At 33.1% G+C, this 17,965-nt stretch overlaps 1 protein-coding gene across 1 annotated transcript; it reads left to right on the forward strand.

Annotated features, from left to right (window-relative positions):
- The first annotated feature begins 883 nt into the window (after positions 1-883).
- LOC132728154 (mitochondrial import inner membrane translocase subunit TIM44-like) lies at positions 884-17,123 on the forward strand. The gene is made up of 15 exons (XM_060713784.1): positions 884-996; positions 2,746-2,859; positions 3,162-3,251; positions 3,827-3,904; positions 4,782-4,859; positions 5,432-5,581; positions 6,386-6,455; positions 6,870-6,939; positions 7,394-7,479; positions 8,114-8,206; positions 8,795-8,919; positions 9,383-9,433; positions 12,997-13,086; positions 14,014-14,124; positions 14,897-17,123. Exons 1-15 carry the CDS (start codon positions 940-942, stop codon positions 15,014-15,016), a joined length of 1,383 nt encoding a protein of 460 aa, XP_060569767.1. The 5' UTR covers positions 884-939; the 3' UTR covers positions 15,017-17,123.
- The last annotated feature ends 842 nt before the right edge of the window (positions 17,124-17,965 follow it).

The raw sequence follows: 17,965 nt of genomic DNA on the forward strand, positions 1-17,965 counted from the left end.
CGTTTTTTATGTTTTGGGGGCAAAAATAAAACAAAATAAGGTCAAAGCACTAACCAAGTTAATTCCCGGGGGATTTTTAGTCCCTCCTTATCATGGCTTTTTGGGTTTTTGTATAATCTAATTTGCAACGTAAAACTCGCCACCTCTATGAGTTCGTAGATGAATACTGTTAACTGAAAGGACCGGGAAATGGTTGGGAGTGCTGTTTTTCCAGTGTTAATCAGTCGCGTCGAGAAGGAAAAATAAGATGTGAAGATAGAACATAATGTTTGTGGATATTGAAACAAACCTGATATTGTTAATAAAAAGATGAAATATAAAGTTCTGGTTTTAACGTCGTTAAGTTATATGGCGACATTCCAGCTTTACTGGTGGAAAAAGATAATGTCATTTTCCTGATCTTGGCACGTGAAACAGAGGAACATACATTTAAATGCATGTATTTTTTACTTGTTAATTAACGTAAAAATGAATCCACCGAATTTTAGAGCCTCTGCGTAATCGTGCTGATACTTAATTAGCACAAAATGTATTTACATGTATTACATTACATGTATTTTTATAATCATTAGTTTCTATATTTTAACTTTTTTAAAAAAAAATGAGTCCAAGAAATAACCTGATTGTACTCCAGGTCCAGCTCAGAGCTTGAAAAAAAAATAAACTTAGAAAAAGAGTATGTTTAATATAATATTATTATACAGAAGACGATGAAATATGATATTTTTCAAAACGGCTTATATTAAGTTTTTTGACATATATGATCAGTACATGTTCCGAGATTGACAAATATACATTTTATTTGGATTTTATAGGCGTTTTGAGCTCCACGCCCCAAGTTGTCTCGGCGACTTTAGTACCAATGAACCTAAAAATGGTGTAAAATTTTGCCAATTGAAATGAATATCAATTTTAACGCTACACCGTTAAAAAACCATCATGGCGTCAATGTGGAGGGTCATGCCTAGAAATTTCTATTCAAGTGAAAATACAAAAGTAAGACATTAATTAAACCAATGGCAAGACTGGGAACAACCCTAGACTTTAATTGTTTAATTTTCAGAGTTAATTTAATTCATTGTTTTTGTTGGCATTGTCAGATTGTAAAACTGACGTGAATTTCATCATGTCTTCTGTTTTAATTTCAAGGACGATAAATTTAAATCCAAATTATAGGATTTATTGAGCTTCGCAATTTTATTGTCATGTCAGTCACTACTTAGAAACGTTGCACTTTGAAAATTAACTTATTTCTATTTGTTTTCATGTGAAAACATCTCGAGAAATGACCTTATTAAAGTTGTCATGTTGCATAACCGGCAATCTCCTGTCCTGGATTAGAGTTAGACACCTATCACCATCCACAACAATCTATTTTTGACTATCCGCCATACCGGTTTGGTAAAATGGTTTACAGATTGTTTTAAAATTTTGAATGGAAAATTATATTCGCACATGCTGACGGTGCATGGGTAAATATTTCGTTCAAATTAAAATATTCTGTTTGTAAATTTTTGACTCATTTAAACACTTGCATTCAAATAGCCAATCAGATTTAGCCCACTGTGTGATGGCCATTTGTTTATCGGCTGTATAAGGAATTTAAATGAATAAAAGGATTTAAACACGATTGTTTAGATGTGACAGTTTGACTTTTAAAAGTATTTTGTTATTAATGGTATTCATGAACAGCTCAATATTAATCATTAATGTATTTTTACGCTGACTTATGTGTTTTATAGTTCTGCAAGATTTTCTTGTGTAATGTGCTATGGGTTTATGGGCATTTTCAATATGATGTTGCTTTGCTATAAGAAGTAAAAATATCTCAAAAAGTAACGTCACATTTATAGGATTAGGACTAATTTATAACCGATGTTGTGTAACAAGGTTCATACAACCTGCAAAAATCAATCAGGGTCAGCATAGCCCTAAAACAAGGTTGATTTGAAAATTGAAAAAAATCACTGCATTGCAATTTTTCTATTTTCATCTTGAGCATACATGTTCATTGCACATTTATACCAACAGAGATTTACAAGACTTTTTTGAAGAATGTATGCATATTTGTAATGAAGAATTTACGATCTGTAGTAGATACCCAAGTTATTTCTGTTTACAAAATACTTTTAAATGGCAATGCAGGTTAAATAGAACAAATATTTTCTTCACAATTAAAAGAAATACATGAATTAAATTTAATTGTCACAAATAGAACAAATATTTTCTTCACAATTAAAAGACACAAAATTACAGACAATAACATCTTTGTATCTTTTTCTAATAAGTGACAAAAATTATCAGTGCCATGTTACTTGTTAGTTTAAGGCTGAGTTGACCCTAAACCTCATGGAATCAAGGTTAGCTTGGCCTTCAAACTAACTCTAGAATCTACAATACTTAATATAACATTGACATTTAGTTAGATGTTGTGTTTTTTTAAAGATTTCATACATTACAAAAATGGCCAAGGGCCAAAGGCACTTGACCATTCATCCACTCATATATACTTCAACTCATTAGAACTTAGAAATTTATAGATGAAATTATGCTAGTAATTGCATACATTTTGAGTGTTTAACTAATGTTTTTAAACTATAAATGAGTTCTTCATTTTGGAGAATGAAATTCTTTGCCCTTTCCTGATTGTTAATTATTATTTTTTTCACGTATGATCAGATGTATGTGCACTTTATAATGTTTTGATCTTGAGAATTAAATGCCTTTAATGATTATTACTTGCAGGTGTTATATCAAATATTCTGCAGAGAGTGCTCGTATAACAGGCAAGTTACAGTAGCAAGTAGTTGTATTGTATGCAAGCCATGGAGATACCAGAATCACATTTCTCAACATCAGGTAAGTTCTCACTCAAAATAATTGCATCCATTATACTTAATTTTATTTACGGAGCTTCTGTTTAGCTCCAGAATTTATAAGACAGATACCAATTTGGAGTCACAATATATTTTGATAAAGGTAGAAAAGGACAAAAAGCATTACAATATATGCGAGTATAATTCAAAGTGGGTAATATTAAACAAAAAAACTATTTGCAAAAGAAAAGCTGTTATGTGTTGCAAACAGAGCTCATGTATAAGATAAGTACACTAAAACTTGGTTTGTTGTAACTATAAGATAATGTTGTTGTTTTTTTTCAGGTGAGAAACTATTCAGATGGAAGGAAAGGATTTTTTGAGAATATTTATAACAACTTAAAAGAAGGCTTTTCTAAAGATAAACATTTAAATGTAAGTATTTGAGTTTTTTTTATGTTTGAATGAAGTTTTTCATTTTGATTATGTATGCTTGTAGCGACATACAATGTTCCAAAAGTTTGTAAAAAAGTTCAAATAAAAAATATCAGCTACCATAAGTAACAAAATATGCTTTGTATTTCTTTTATTTTAATGTCCTAGATTTGGTGTGTTATAAGAAATAGTAATATATATGTAAGTTGGGTACCTCTTTGGCTGAGTGCTTAAGGTTACTGGCTTCATGGCACTGATCCTCGTCACTGTATGTTTGAATCCCATCAGTAATTTTTGGATTCTTGCATGTGATCAAGCTATTCTACCAGCTTATGAGAAGTCAGTTGTTCTACTTGAGGTGCTTGAAATATTGCATTAAGAGGTACCCAAGAACTTCCTCCACCAGGAATGCTTGAAATTTGCCATATGACTTTTATTAATATCATTAGTGAGACTCAAAACCTAATAAAACAAAGCTAAAATGTGAGTAAAGATTCCTGACATTGCGTTATTTTGATTTTGAATAAGTGGTAGCATTTTTTGATTTAATAATGTAAATACTGATTGATTTTCAGGAAAATTTGAAAAAGTTTCGTGAAGAAAAACAGAAGCTGGAGAGTTCAGAAACGTTAAAAAAGGCTAGAGAAAAATTTGTAAGTTGTCTAGTGTCACATACGAGTGCACACCTTGATTGCTATAAATACAAGCTCTGACTGCTGCATCAGGGATGCAATTCTTTAGCTCATTTTGTTTTGAGTATTGCAACTTATTTGCTTTAAAAATATCAACACTATACAACACTAAACAAGTTTTAGTTGAAACATGATTTTTAAGCTCTTCTTTACGGAGGCATCATTTTCATCATGCAAAAACTTTAGTGTCATCCTTTTTTCAAACATTTAAAAGTTTAAAGATTTTGATCAACTTGAAACTTGCTTATCATGACATGGTGCTGTTGTTAGATAAGTGGCATACTTCTGAAAGCAAAATTTTTGGAGTTATGCCCCTTTATAACTAAATTTTTTATCAGACACAAGGTGACTATGCATGTGATGCTCTTGTTTTTAAAGATTATTCATTAAGTTTGAGTATGATGAAAGCTTAAAGGCTACTTGAACCAGTTTAAATCTTCTTCCTGAAACAAACCACACATTAATTTTATGTAAAGAAACATGTTTTTCTGTGTAAAGTAACATGTATTTTCTTTTGTAAAGAAACATATAATTTTTTTGTAAAGAAAACTGTAATTCTGTGTAAAGAAATATATTACAGTTACTCTGTGTAAAGAAACATGTAATTTTATGTAAAAAAACAAACATTATTCTATGTTAAGACACATATAGTTCTTAGTATTTAAAAGAAACATTTAATTCTTTGTAAAAGAAACACTTGATTCTATGTAAAGAAACATGTTATTATTCTATGTAAAGAAACATGTTATTATTGTATGTAAGAAACATATTATTCTGTATAAAGCATTATTTCCTTATGGTCACAAATTAAGTTGTTATTGCTTTTGACTTCTTCCAGGAACATATTGGTATGGAAACAGACTCGAAAGAAACATTTAAGAAAGGCATACAAGAAGTTAAAAGTAAAGTGTCTGAGGTAAATATAAGTTGAGAATGGAGTTGTATATCAATTACTGTTACTTATATAAAAATACCTGTATCTATAGCAATGTTTTAAATTTAAAAGAAGAAAGAGAAAACAGAGAGAAAACAAACAAAGGAAATCAAAAAGTTACTTGAAGTTGTAGGTGGAGATGTCATCAAGCCAAAATTACAAATTACGCTCACAAAGTATAGGGTTTTGGTATTGATAAAATACTGGATGGCCTCATATTAAGTATCAATATATGATCATTTAATTATATTCATAACCTAATTATTTACAACTTGATGTAGCAGAGCAATGCAGAATGATATTCTTACTAAAGGAAAAAGGCTGTGTTCTTGATTTGATAGAGTTTGATCCCAAACGCGAGTGTTTGACAACCTTAATGCTGCTCCCACTAAATTTCCAGAAATTTATGCTAGTTTATGATGCAGACAAGATTTTAAATACTTTATTACTTACTTATAGGTGAATTTAAGCAGTTACATGCCGGATATTTTGTTTCCTGAAGTGCAGCTTAGGCTTAATTGTTTATTGTTCTTATTGCCTTTTACACTTTTCAGACTTTAGAAGATGTACAGAAGTCAGAATTTATAAAGAAGGGCATTGAAGTGACGGGGGAATTTGGTAAAACAGTTGGTAAAGCTGGGGAGACCGTACTTGAGCAGGGGAAAAAATTAGGCGAAAGTTCTACAGTTAAAACAGTTTCCAAGGTATGTATACAAATAAGTTCCACCTAGAATGTCAGTTTTTAGCATCAGATCATGTGATGTGTGATAGTAGACATACAAGTTGCAATTATCTTCACATCTGTTGTTCTTGTGTTAGTATAAAGGCATCTGTTTTGTTGCCAAATTCAAATCACACACGCCCCACCGCTTAATTCGAATCTTGCAAGGGACTGAGAATATTTTTTAACTTGAGGAATTTAGCCAGTTAGCTTACAGAAGGGTTGATGCTTCTACTTAGGTGTCCACTTGTGCCTGAAATGATATATTAAGCTGCACCTGGGGTTTTTCTCCAGCAATAAAGCTGGAAAATTACCAAATAACCCTAACAGTATTGGTGTGACGTAAAGTCCAACAAAAATATAGTTTCCCAACAAGTACATATGATATGTAACAAGCAAAAATTTGTGTCTGTGCTGTAAGTACAATGCTTTCTCCTATATTCAGAGGGAATTAAGCAATTTTCAATATGAATTCAAGACACTAAACTATCAGCTTTAAGTACTTAAGGGTTTATAGATATGTCACACTGTCTATAGACTAAAAAAACAGTGGAATGTAAGCATGTATTAATTCATTTCTAATTTGAGTGATACCATGTCTCTTTTTTTAAAAAAACAAACAAAACATTTGCCCTTTTCTTCCTGCCAGGGCCTTTGCAGTCTTTTATAGAAAGTCGATCAGTGATTTTATTACACAGAAGGGTGACTGAGGTCTTAGCTGGAAAGCCCTATGATTATGATCTTTACAGAGACTCAAAATATTTAAAAAAAATATCTTTGCTTTCAGGGTGTTAAAGCAGTGAAAAAAGAATTTGATGAAACTGCATTATCAAAAGCCAAGCATTACAAAGCACCAGGTAGTTATTTATTTCTTATACATAATCTTTTGTATTTTTATTGTTTCTATTATAGTAATTTATATTTTGTTAAATTTAAGTTATTTCAGTTGCTATTACACTTAGATTAATAGGTTACAAAAATCTACTTACTACTCCCGTTTGTATCCTAAAACTGAGTATATTTCAAGATACATTTGCATATTTGTTTTACAAGTATTCCAAAATTGAGTATATTTGAAGATACAGTTGCATATTTGTATTACAAATTTGAATTGTTACAGAGAAGAAGGCTAGTTGAGTAGACTTTCGAACAGATGTCAGGAAATTGAAAAAAAATCTTTAAAAAAAAAATTGTTGTAACCATAAAATTGTTGTTGTACAGTTTATTTGTTGACCTTGTAAGAATTGAAAACATATATTTTGATATTTCAGAAAAATTACGGATGAGGTCAGATAAACTGAATATGTCAGAGAAGGACTCTAGGATATTTGAAGCAGATGAGTAAGTTGGTATCTCTAAAACTAATGGGGGAATGGGTTTAAATTTCGGACACTTATTTGAGAGCATAATTTGAGGTCAATATCCTAGACCAATAACTCTCACATGAATTTTAACAGAATTATGGCCCGGTTTTGAACTTAGAAATTCTACATTATCAAGGCTCTTGTTTTACTATCAAGCACTGAGAATAGTCAAGCAAATTTTCCTACAGACAGTTCTTGTTTTCCTGAACCCTAGTGATTAGCAATACATGAATGATAATTGTACATAGATGAGCATTAATTGTGCCTTACGGGGTCTTGATTTTAAACCCAAGTGAAATTGATAACTTGTGTGTTGAAATTATTGTGAAATTTGTATTTACTTGTAAAATTTATAATTTCATCAGAGATAACATTGAAATTTTTCGTTCCTGTTGGTGATTTATCAAAGTCTGTTGAATATTTTTTTGCAGTGATACAGTGACCATGGTTTTACATAAAGATTCTAAATGGCATCAAAGTTGGCAGAATTTCAAGGACAATAATGAATTTGTAAATAGTAAGTAGCTGTTAGACTGTATTACCCTTACTACCCTAAATATCTTAAATGGACATTAGCCATCTTTCAATCTGTCGGACTAAAACAAATTCAAAATACTTGAAATGAATTGTGATCAAATTTTAATTGTTATTCGAAAATTCAACAAGGCAAAAATTTCTAACGCACCCTTTTAAATGATTCTGCAGCAATAACAAATTAAGTTTTGACTTGACTTCATGGAAAACAGTATTTATTCTATCAGTGTTCTTTTAAAATGAATAATATGTAACAAATATACACATTTGACGTTCTAATACGATTTTAGGAAATTTGAAAAAATTAATCCGCTGCATGTATTCTTCTCTCTTTTTTGTATCGATAAAAATTTTATTATTAAAATTTAGTTAAAGTAATTGAATGGATACCTATGTGGAAAAAGCCATTAACATTTTTGAAAAAAAACCAACAAAAAACCGAATTGTTATCAAAATATATTATTGAAAAACTAATTGGCTGAAAAAAATTGGTAGTGAAAACAATTGGACCAGATATCTTATCTAGAGCACTGACATATACAGGTAACAAACAAGCTAAGAATTACCAAGTTCCACAACTCTTAATTATATTTTGACATTCACATGTTGTATTTCAGAGGTGTTTGACTTAAAGATGAAATATGATGAAAGTGACAACATATTGGTTCGTGGCACACGTTTCTTCACAGATAAAATATCTAGTGTGTTTGGTAAGAATTTTTGTGTGAAATATAAGATAGTTAATGGATATAACAGCTTGTCTTCACATCATTCTATAATACTGCACTCTAAACATCTATTTCTTAAGAGTAGAGCGAGATCAGCTAAATTATTTGCACAGTCTGTCATTGCCGTATTTTTCAGTTTCCTAATTTTGTAATTAAAAGTAATTATGATAATCCCAAAATATGGTACTGTAGGGGGATTGCTTTTAAGATTCATTGGTGCTGTGTGCAATTTCAGTGATTTGTAGCGGGGACGGCTGTGGCCGAGTGGTTAAGGTCATTGACTTCAAACCATTGCTTCTCACTGCTGTCAATTCAATCCGCTCTGCTCGAATTCTTTCATGTGAGAAAGCTATCCAGCTGGCTTACGGAATGTCGGTGGTTCTACTCAGGTGTCTGTTTGTGCCTGAAACAATTCACAAAAGGGCACCTGAGGTCTTTTTTCTACGAGTAAAGCTGGAAAATCGCAATATTACCTATACTGTGTTTGTGTGATGTAAAACTCATAACAAAAAGTAATTTGTAAATACTTTATTGCTTGTCATATATGTGAGTTGATTTATTGAACTGTAGGTGGTATGTTCTCCAAGACGGAAATGTCAGAAGTTTTGACGGAAATATGTAAAATGGATCCAGACTTTACCCAAGAATCATTTACACGATGGTGCCAGTACGATGTGATTCCAAATATACTAGAAGTAAGTATGCTTGAATGTATTTGTAAAAAAGCATGGGGGGGTCGGCACCCAGGTATGAATCCCTCGAATGGCATATAATTTTTACATGCAAGAAAGATGTTACCTTGCAGCAGGTTTGTCATGTATTATCCAACCAGATAACAGCTGGTTCTGAAACATCTGCATTAGTTAATGAAATGAAAAAATATGTGATATTAAAACCAAAAAGCATAGGATATTCAAACCAAAAAAGAATTTGATGAAAATCAAAAAAAAAAACTTTATAAACTCAAAAATAATCTGATAATAAAATCAAAAAAACATTGGATATTAAAAAAAAGCATTTCAAGTTAAAACCTTAAACAATAAGACTAAAAAGCCTTGGATATCAAAATGATATAAAAATTCAAAAGGAAAATATTTGATAATAAAACAGTATCAAAAAAGGATTAGATGTTATATGTTGTTATTTGATGTATTGCAGGCTTTGGCAAGAGGGAATGAAGAAATATTAAAGGACTGGTGCTATGAGGCTGTAAGTAATAGAAACTTTTATTTGTAGTTAAGAAACTTTTCCCCACCTTTATCGAGATCTCAATCCAGTAAAATCCATGAGTCAGATCAGGCCTGGAGGTTAAAACCTTTTTAGCTCACCTGAGCATATGCTCAGGGTGAGCTATTGGGATCACTCTTCGTCCGTTGTCTGTCGTACGTCGTCCGTTGTCCGTTCACACTTTCAAACAACATCTCCTCTGAAACCATAAGGCAGATCATAATGAAACTTCACAGGGATGTTCCTTGTGTGAAGCCTTAACAAAGTTGTTCAAAGAATTCCATTCCATGCAGAACTCTGGTTGCCATGGCAACCAAAAGAAAAAACTTTAAACATCTTCTTCTAAAAAACCCAAAGAGCTAGAGCTAAGATATTTGGCATGAAACATCTTCTAGTGAGTGTCTACCAAGATTGTTCAAATAAAAGCCCTGGGGTCAAAATTGGCCCCGCCCCAGGGGGTCATTGATTTTCCCATTATGCATATAGTAAAAACTTAAAAAAATCTTCTTTTAAAGAACCCAAAGAGCTAGAGCTAAGATATTTAGCATGAAACATCTTCTAATGAGTGTCTACCAAGTTTGTTCAAATAAAAGCCCTGGGGTCAAAATTGGACCCGCCCCAGGGGGTCATTGATTTTCCCTATATGCATATAGTAAAAACTTTAAAAAATCTTCTTTTAAAGAACCCAAAGAGCTAGAGCTAAGATATTAAGCATGAAACATGTTCTAATGAGTGTCTACCAAGTTTGTTCAAATAAAAGCCCTGGGGTCAAAATTGGCCCCGCCCCATGGGGTCATTGATTTTCCCTATATACATATAGTAAAAACTTTAAAAAATCTTCTTTTAAAGAACCCAAAAAGCTAGAGCTAAGATATTAAGCATGAAACATGTTCTAATGAGTGTCTACCAAGATTGTTCAAATAAAAGCCCTGGGGTCAAAATTGGCCCCGCCCCAGGGGGTCATTGATTTTCCCTATATGCATAATTTATAGTAAAAACTTAAAAAAAATTCTCTTAAAGAACCCAAATAGCTAGAGCTAAGATATTTAGCATGAAACATCTTCTAATCAGTGTCTACCAAGTTTGTTAAAAAAAAAGCCCTGGGGTCAAAGTTGGCCCCGCCACAGGGGGTCATTGATTTTCCCTATATGCATATAGTAAAAACTTAAAAAATTTCTTTTAAAAAACCCAAAGAGCTAGAGCTAAGATATTTGGCATGAAACATGTTCTAATGGATGTCTACCAAGTTTGTTAAAAAAAAAAGCCCTGGGGTCAAAATTGGCCCCGCCCCAGGGGGTCATTGATTTTCCCTATATGCATAAAGTAAAAACTTTAAAAAATTTCTTTTAAAGAATCCAAAGAGCTAGAGCTAAGATATTTAGCATGAAACATCTTCTAATGAGTGTCTACCAAGTTTGTTCAAATAAAAGCCCTGGGGTCAAAATTGGCCCAGCCCCAGGGGTCATTGATTTTCCCTATATACATGTAGTAAAAACTTAAAAATCTTCTTTTAAAGAACCCAAAGAGCTAGAGCTAAGATATTTAGCATGAAATATCTTCTAATGAGTGTCTACCAAGATTGTTCAAATAAAAGCCCTGGGGTCAAAATTGGCCCCGCCCCAGGGGGTCATTGATTTTCCCTATATGCATATAGTAAAAACTTAAAAAAAATTCTCTTGAAGAACCCAAAGAGCTAGAGCTAAGATATTTAGCATGAAACATCTTCTAATCAGTGTCTACCAAGTTTGTTCAAATAAAAGCCCTGGGGTCAAAATATGTCCCGCCACAGGGGGTCATTGATTTTCCCTATATGCATATATATAGTAAAAGCTTAAAAATCTTCTTCTAAAAAACCCAAAGAGCTAGAGCTTAGATATTTGGCATGAAATATGTTCTAATGAGTGTCTACCAAGTTTGTTAAAAAAAGCCCTGGGGTCAAAATTGGCCCCGCCCCAGGGGGTCATTGATTTTCCCTATATGCATATAGTAAAAACTTTAAAAAATTTCTTTTAAAGAACCCAAAGAGCTAGAGCTAAGATATTTAGCATGAAACATCTTCTAATGAGTGTCCACCAAGTTTGTTCAAATAAAAGCCCTGGGGTCAAAAATTGGCCCAGCCCCAGGGTCATTGATTTTCCTATATACATGTAGTAAAACTTAAAAATCTTCTTTAAAGAACCCAAAGAGCTAGAGCTAAGATATTTTAGCATGACACATCTTCTAATGGTGTCTATCAAATTTGTTCAAATAAAAGCCCTGGGGTCAAAATTGGCCCGGCCCCAGGGGTCATTGATTTTCCCTATATACATAGAGTAAAAACTTAAAAATCTTCTTTTAAAGAACAAAAAGAGCTAGAGCTAAGATATTTAGCAAGAAACATGTTCTAATTGATGTTTACCAAGTTTGTTGAAATAAAAGCCCTTGGGTCAAAATTGGCCCCGCCCTAGGGGGTCATAGATTTTCCCTATATAGCATATATTAATTAAAAACTTAAAAATCTTCTTTTAAAGAACCCAAAGAGCTAGAGCTAAGATATTTAGCATGAAACATGTTCTAATGGGTGTCTACCAAGTTTGTTCAAATAAAAGCCCTTGGGTTAAAATTGGCCCTGCCAGGGGGAGGGGGGGGGCAAAAGTCATTGTTTTTCATTATTTGTGTTTAGTTAAAACTTAACATCATGAAACATCTTCTAATGGGTGTCTTCCAAGTTTGTTCAAATAAAAGCCCTTTGGTTTAAACTAGCCCCGCCCTGGGGGCCTATGTACAGGTGAGCGACCCCAGGGCCATCATGGCCCTCTTGTTTTCTGACAGCTGACTCAAGTCTCAGACTTTTCATTGGTCAGTTTACATTCTGTACCAGTTTTTGGCCAATCATATACCTGAGATCAGAGTTTGAAAAATATAATTGAGCCGCGATACGACAAAACCAACATAATGGGTTTGCGACCAGCATGGATCCAGACCAGCCTGTGCATCCCACAGTCTGATCAGGATCCATGCTGTTTGCTATCAGTTTCTCTACTTGTAATATGGTTGTTTAGCGAACAGCATGGATCCTGATCAGACTGCGCGGATGCTGGTCGCAAACGCACTATGTTGGTTTTGTCGTGTCGCGGCTCATATTTATAACCTCAAACCCATCAAGATACTCCTGTAACAATGCTTTTACTTGTCTGCACAGTTTGTGTATGTAAGGTCGTTCCAATATGTATTATCAAAACTAAAAATATGTTTCTGTAAGGTCATACCTAATATGTTTAATGAAATCTTGTTGAAATTAACTTTATAATACTGCATGTTTGTAATGTCGCTTTTCATTGGCTAATGATGACATTTATATGCACTGCTGAGAAAGTTTGCTGTATTGTAAATTCATTATGAAGAATCTTGATGGATTATGTAGCTGTATATAAACGGGTGTTTGGGATATTATATATGCAAAAAACTGTTAATATAGGGCCATATAACCTGTCAAAAATCTTGATAACTAATAAAATATATCTTTTGAAATGTTAAAATTGTACATGTCACTTTTTATATTTCAGCCATTTAATGTTCTGATGCTTCCGATCAACACGGCAAAAGCTAATGGTCTTAAAATAGAGAACCATATACTGGATGTCAGTAATGTAGAGGTAGGTGCCCTAGAGATACGTTTAATCCTGCTTTTATGTCAGATAGATGAAACAAATCTCATATGTGTAATATTGCTTCTTTTAAAATTACTGATGTCTCCCTGCTTAGTTTAATAGGGAGAGCATTGAAAGAGCATTGGATCTGTTATCCAGGGGCCACTGGTTTGATGCCTGGGTGAGGCGAAATATTTTCCATAACAATTTTTTTGGGGGGCATTGAATCTAAAATGGTCATTTGTCTCTCACTTCTGATTCAGAAATTTGTGGTTTAAGTAGTTGGACATTTGTGGAGAGAGCAGTTGGTAATTTCTGGTTAGTTATCAAGGAAAGCACATCTGAAACTTGGTGACAGAGACATGTTAAAATTGGCATAAACCAGACAAACAAAATTACCTGAGTACTTTTCATTAAACTCCATCTAACCTTTGCTAATTGGCATGAGAGTTTGTTGCACCATCAATTTGTCTTGTCAAAAGTCAATAAAACAGAGTCTACAATTTTCAACTTTTTGTATTTATTGCTCTGTAGAGGTCTCCTTATTCAGATTTTGAAAATTGTCAGTGTAGAGATTTCTGTGATCTTGTATAACAGTATTTAAATAAAGTATTCTAAGAAAACTTAAAAGGCTCAAATTCACTAGAAAAAAGATCAAAAAAACTCTTAAAGCTCAAATTTGCTAGCCTCTTTAGATATTGATTGTACTTAATTAAAGAATGGGTGGTTTTTGGTTTGTTTGGGTTTTTTTAAACAATTTTCATAAAATTGCTGGTACTTTTGTAGCGGGGTTGGGTTATAATTGAATTGTTTATAAAAAAAGACTAAATATGCAGTTTACATTAGTCATAATCTTTAGTTACGGTTAGTGATCTACATGTATAAGGATTTTTCCAGTCTTCCATGTGTTTCATTAACTGGTTTATTTTGTAGCTTGCTGCGGGTAAAATGATGGAGCAGGGTCCAGTACTTGTGATAAGCTTCAATGCTCAGCAAACAATGGTGGTCAAAAATGCGAAAGGAGATGTTGTTGAGGGGGATCCCGTGAGTAAAATTTAAACATATTAATTAAAGCTTGATTGTGAAACAAGTTCTTGCAACTTATATTAATCACTTTCAAGTCAGCATCTTTGAACCAACCAGTACTGGTGTCATATGAAAAAACATAGTCATGACCTGATTAGTGCTCAAACCCATGATCACTGGGTTGAGAGGCAAACACCTTAACCACCAGGCCACCCTTCCCCTGTCAAAATTTGCTTGTACCGGTAAATGGCTGGCATAGCATATTGTTATCTCACTGTGCTCCTGACTTTGTTTTTGCTTTTGTATTGTGAACACAATTTTTACTCCCTTTATCTAAATGTAAACAAGACTAAGAAGGATTGTCAAGTCACCAAATGACCTGTAACAATGTAACAGTGTTGTTTTGACTTAAGCCCTATTGAATATTTACTGTCAAAGATGGTTGTAAACACAAGGTTTACCTAAAGTTGTAGTTTGATCCTTCTCATGAAAGAATACAAGCGTTTTGAACCATATTGTCCAAATTGGTAAATCTTTTGTTAGATTGATGTTTGTTGTTGGATAGATTTGTGGATGCAGTTTGGTTTCTCATATGTGTCTATAATTTCAATCAAACTTACTGAGAATTTTTGTCTCTAAGTGTTGTGGTACACACTGTCACCGTTTTGTGAATTGATCAATTTTGACATAATTATGGTATTTAACTGTTGTTGCTTTTTCACATATGTGATATTGGCTGGAAATTGAGTTTTGTAACAATTCACTCTCATTTGTTGTGTATATATTTCAGGAAAAGGTGATGGCCGTAACCTATGTTTGGGCACTGTGTAGAGATATGGAGGAATTAAATCCAGATGCCGCCTGGAAACTTTTGGACATCTCAATGCATAGCCAAGAACAGTGGTTATAGTAATGTTTCATGCCATGCACTGTTTGACCATCTATGTACCTCAACTAGGGGACAGACATCTGGTTACTCCTCAATCGGCTGAATTTCTTAAATGGACTTGACCTCTGTTTATTTTAGGAACTGTCATGATCAATTTTGGTGACATCAAAATGACAATTTAAAGTAGGTCAGCCAACAGTTTATAGTGTAGGAAACGAGGACCGGTTAGGAGGACCCTACCGGTCTATGTCTAGGAACAGTAAGTTTTATATACCAAAATGTTCACAAGGGTTTTGACCCTGGAAGAATATAAAGGCTGGCCTGGCTCTATACTTCTGGCAAAGGTTACTTTCGGTTCAACATCCTAATAATTCCCAATTCTGTTCCCAAAGTGCTGAGGAAAAAAACGCTGGTTCAACATATATGTTTATAAGAACAACATATTTTAACAACACCCTTAAGGGAAATGAAGATTAAAAAATGATTTATGATAATAATCATGCTACAAGCTGCAGACTATAATTTATGTTTTCTGTTGAAGTTTATCATTGAAAAGTACATTTCTACTGAATTAACACTGATTATTTCATGAAATATTGAACAGGTTTCTTCAGACTGCCTTAATTAAGTTTATGAATGAAATGGCTTTCAATAGCTCACAATATTTATGTGTTTTAATGTGACTGATATTTTGTATACAATTTTGACATTCTTACAAATTCAAGAATGTTTTTATGTTTATGTGAAATTTAAAAAAATTTAAGAGAGCTTCAGACTGCTGATAGGTAAGAATATTTGCAATAAAAAAAGAGTTATTAGAAGTATCTTGATCTGGGATTTGTATTTAATCTGTGTGGAAGGGCGTCCGTGGTCGAATGGTTTAAGTTGTTGATTTTGAACCACTTGCCCATCACCGCTGTGTGTTTGAATCCCAACTGGGACTTTGGATTCTTTCGTACTAGGAAGCTATTGGGCTAGTTTATGGAACGTTTGTTGCTTGTTTGTGCTTGAAATAATGCACAGAAGGGCACCTGAGTTCTTCCAGTATCAGTAAAGCTGGAAAGTCAGATACACTGTGTTGGTGTGAGTTTAAACCCAGCCAAAAAAAATAAATAAAATGACCCCAGTGAATTTTACTAGGAATAGGTCATGAGGTGTCAGATTCAAACTAAATATGAGTCACGTCATGACAAAACCAACATAATGAGTTTGCGACCAGCATGGATCCGCGCAGTCTGATCAGGATCCATGCTGTTTGCTATCAGTTTCTCTACTAAGCGAACAGCATGGATCCTGATCAGACTGCGCAAATGTGCAGGCTGGTCTGGATCTATGCTGGTCGCAAACGCATTATGTTGGTTTTGTCATGACGCGGCTCATATATTCATACTGATATAACACCAGTAGCATTATTTCCGATCACACATGATACAGATAAATTTCTGTCTGGTTATATTTGTGCTTGTGATACATGCATGAAATTAGAAAAATATGGACAGGTGTATAATAAACTAATTTATTTACTGTTAATAGTATGACACTACAATGATATGATAGTTATTGACAATTCAGGGTGGGGGGAGTTGTTGCATAAATTTTTTTTATATTTTACAGCTGCATGCCTCAAGATGAGCCAAAATATTTTAAGAAAATCAATTTTGAGAACAATGTACCAAGATTATAAGAAATGTAAATAGTTTGAAGATAAAAGTAATGATTTCCATGCTATGTGCAATTTATAACTGACTTGACAGTATTTTTCACCATATTTCTATTGTGTTAGTAACACAGTAAGGGGTATTTTTGGCGTATATTGATCTTTTATTTTGTAAATTATATGTGTTGATTGGGATGTGTAAATTATTTTCTTTCTTCACTTCACAATATTTTTCTTTTTAGAACATTTTCAAAATTTTCTTGAAAATCAGCAGGAATCTGGAGGCATGCTGCTTTAAGAGTATGATTAAAGTAGAACAAAGTCTAGTGTCATTGAAGACACTCTTATTCACACTGTGTATGATAGAAATTAAAAATTATTTTCTGACTTGAGAGAATGTTTTATATATATGTTAGTTTGTTAAGAATAGTGTATATTGGATGGAAAATAAATAAATATCTGAACATGCAAGTGTTGTATTGTGTTTGTTAGCTACTAATAGTAGATGTAACTGATCTGAAATTATTTATTGCCTAATTTTTATTTGTGTAATAGACATCCCTGATTTGCATTTGGATATTTCTATTGTTAATATAGATTTCGATTTCAAAATAATAAGTTTGAGCAGCCTATAGCCTAATATTGAGTCAGATTTCAGAGACTTTCAGACTGGCCCAGCTTTGAACTTTGGGCATAGTTTGGTCAGGAATTTCATTTGTATACAGTGAGCTTTGATTAAACCATTGCTCTATCACAAGCCTATTGATAAGTGGTTAAGAACACTAACATCAAGTCACTTGCCTCAGAAAGTTGTGGGTTTGAATCTTGACTGAGATCAAGTGTTATGGTAATTCTTTTGAGGAACCTATCTAGCAAATTAGGAAAGGTTGGTGGTTCCACTTGGTGAGCACACACTTGTGATCAAAATATTGCAAGAAAGGGCTATCTAAGGTCTTTTACCACCTGAAAAGTAGCCATATAACTTGTACTGTGTTGATGTGTCTTGAATTTATATAAAAACAACAACAACAAAAAATCTTGAGAAAAGAGTTATATTCAACATTAACAGAAACGTGTTTAACTGAATCTCATTAAAAACATTACAAGTCTATATAAAGAATTCCCTACTCCAGCTTATAATACCGTAGTTATTTTAAAAAATCCTATCTAAGCCTGTTATTATCCCAAGAGAGCTTCTATGAATTTACAAGTGATGTCATAATAAAAGAAATACGAGTTCCTGGTATAATTCATAGATAACAATGAAACTGTGGCAAAACGCTATACATGAAGTAGTCTTCTCCAAGATAAAT

Source organism: Ruditapes philippinarum, unplaced genomic scaffold (assembly GCF_026571515.1).
Source record: "Ruditapes philippinarum isolate M1 unplaced genomic scaffold, ASM2657151v2 ctg927_1_1_1_1, whole genome shotgun sequence".
NCBI lineage: Eukaryota > Metazoa > Mollusca > Bivalvia > Venerida > Veneridae > Ruditapes > Ruditapes philippinarum.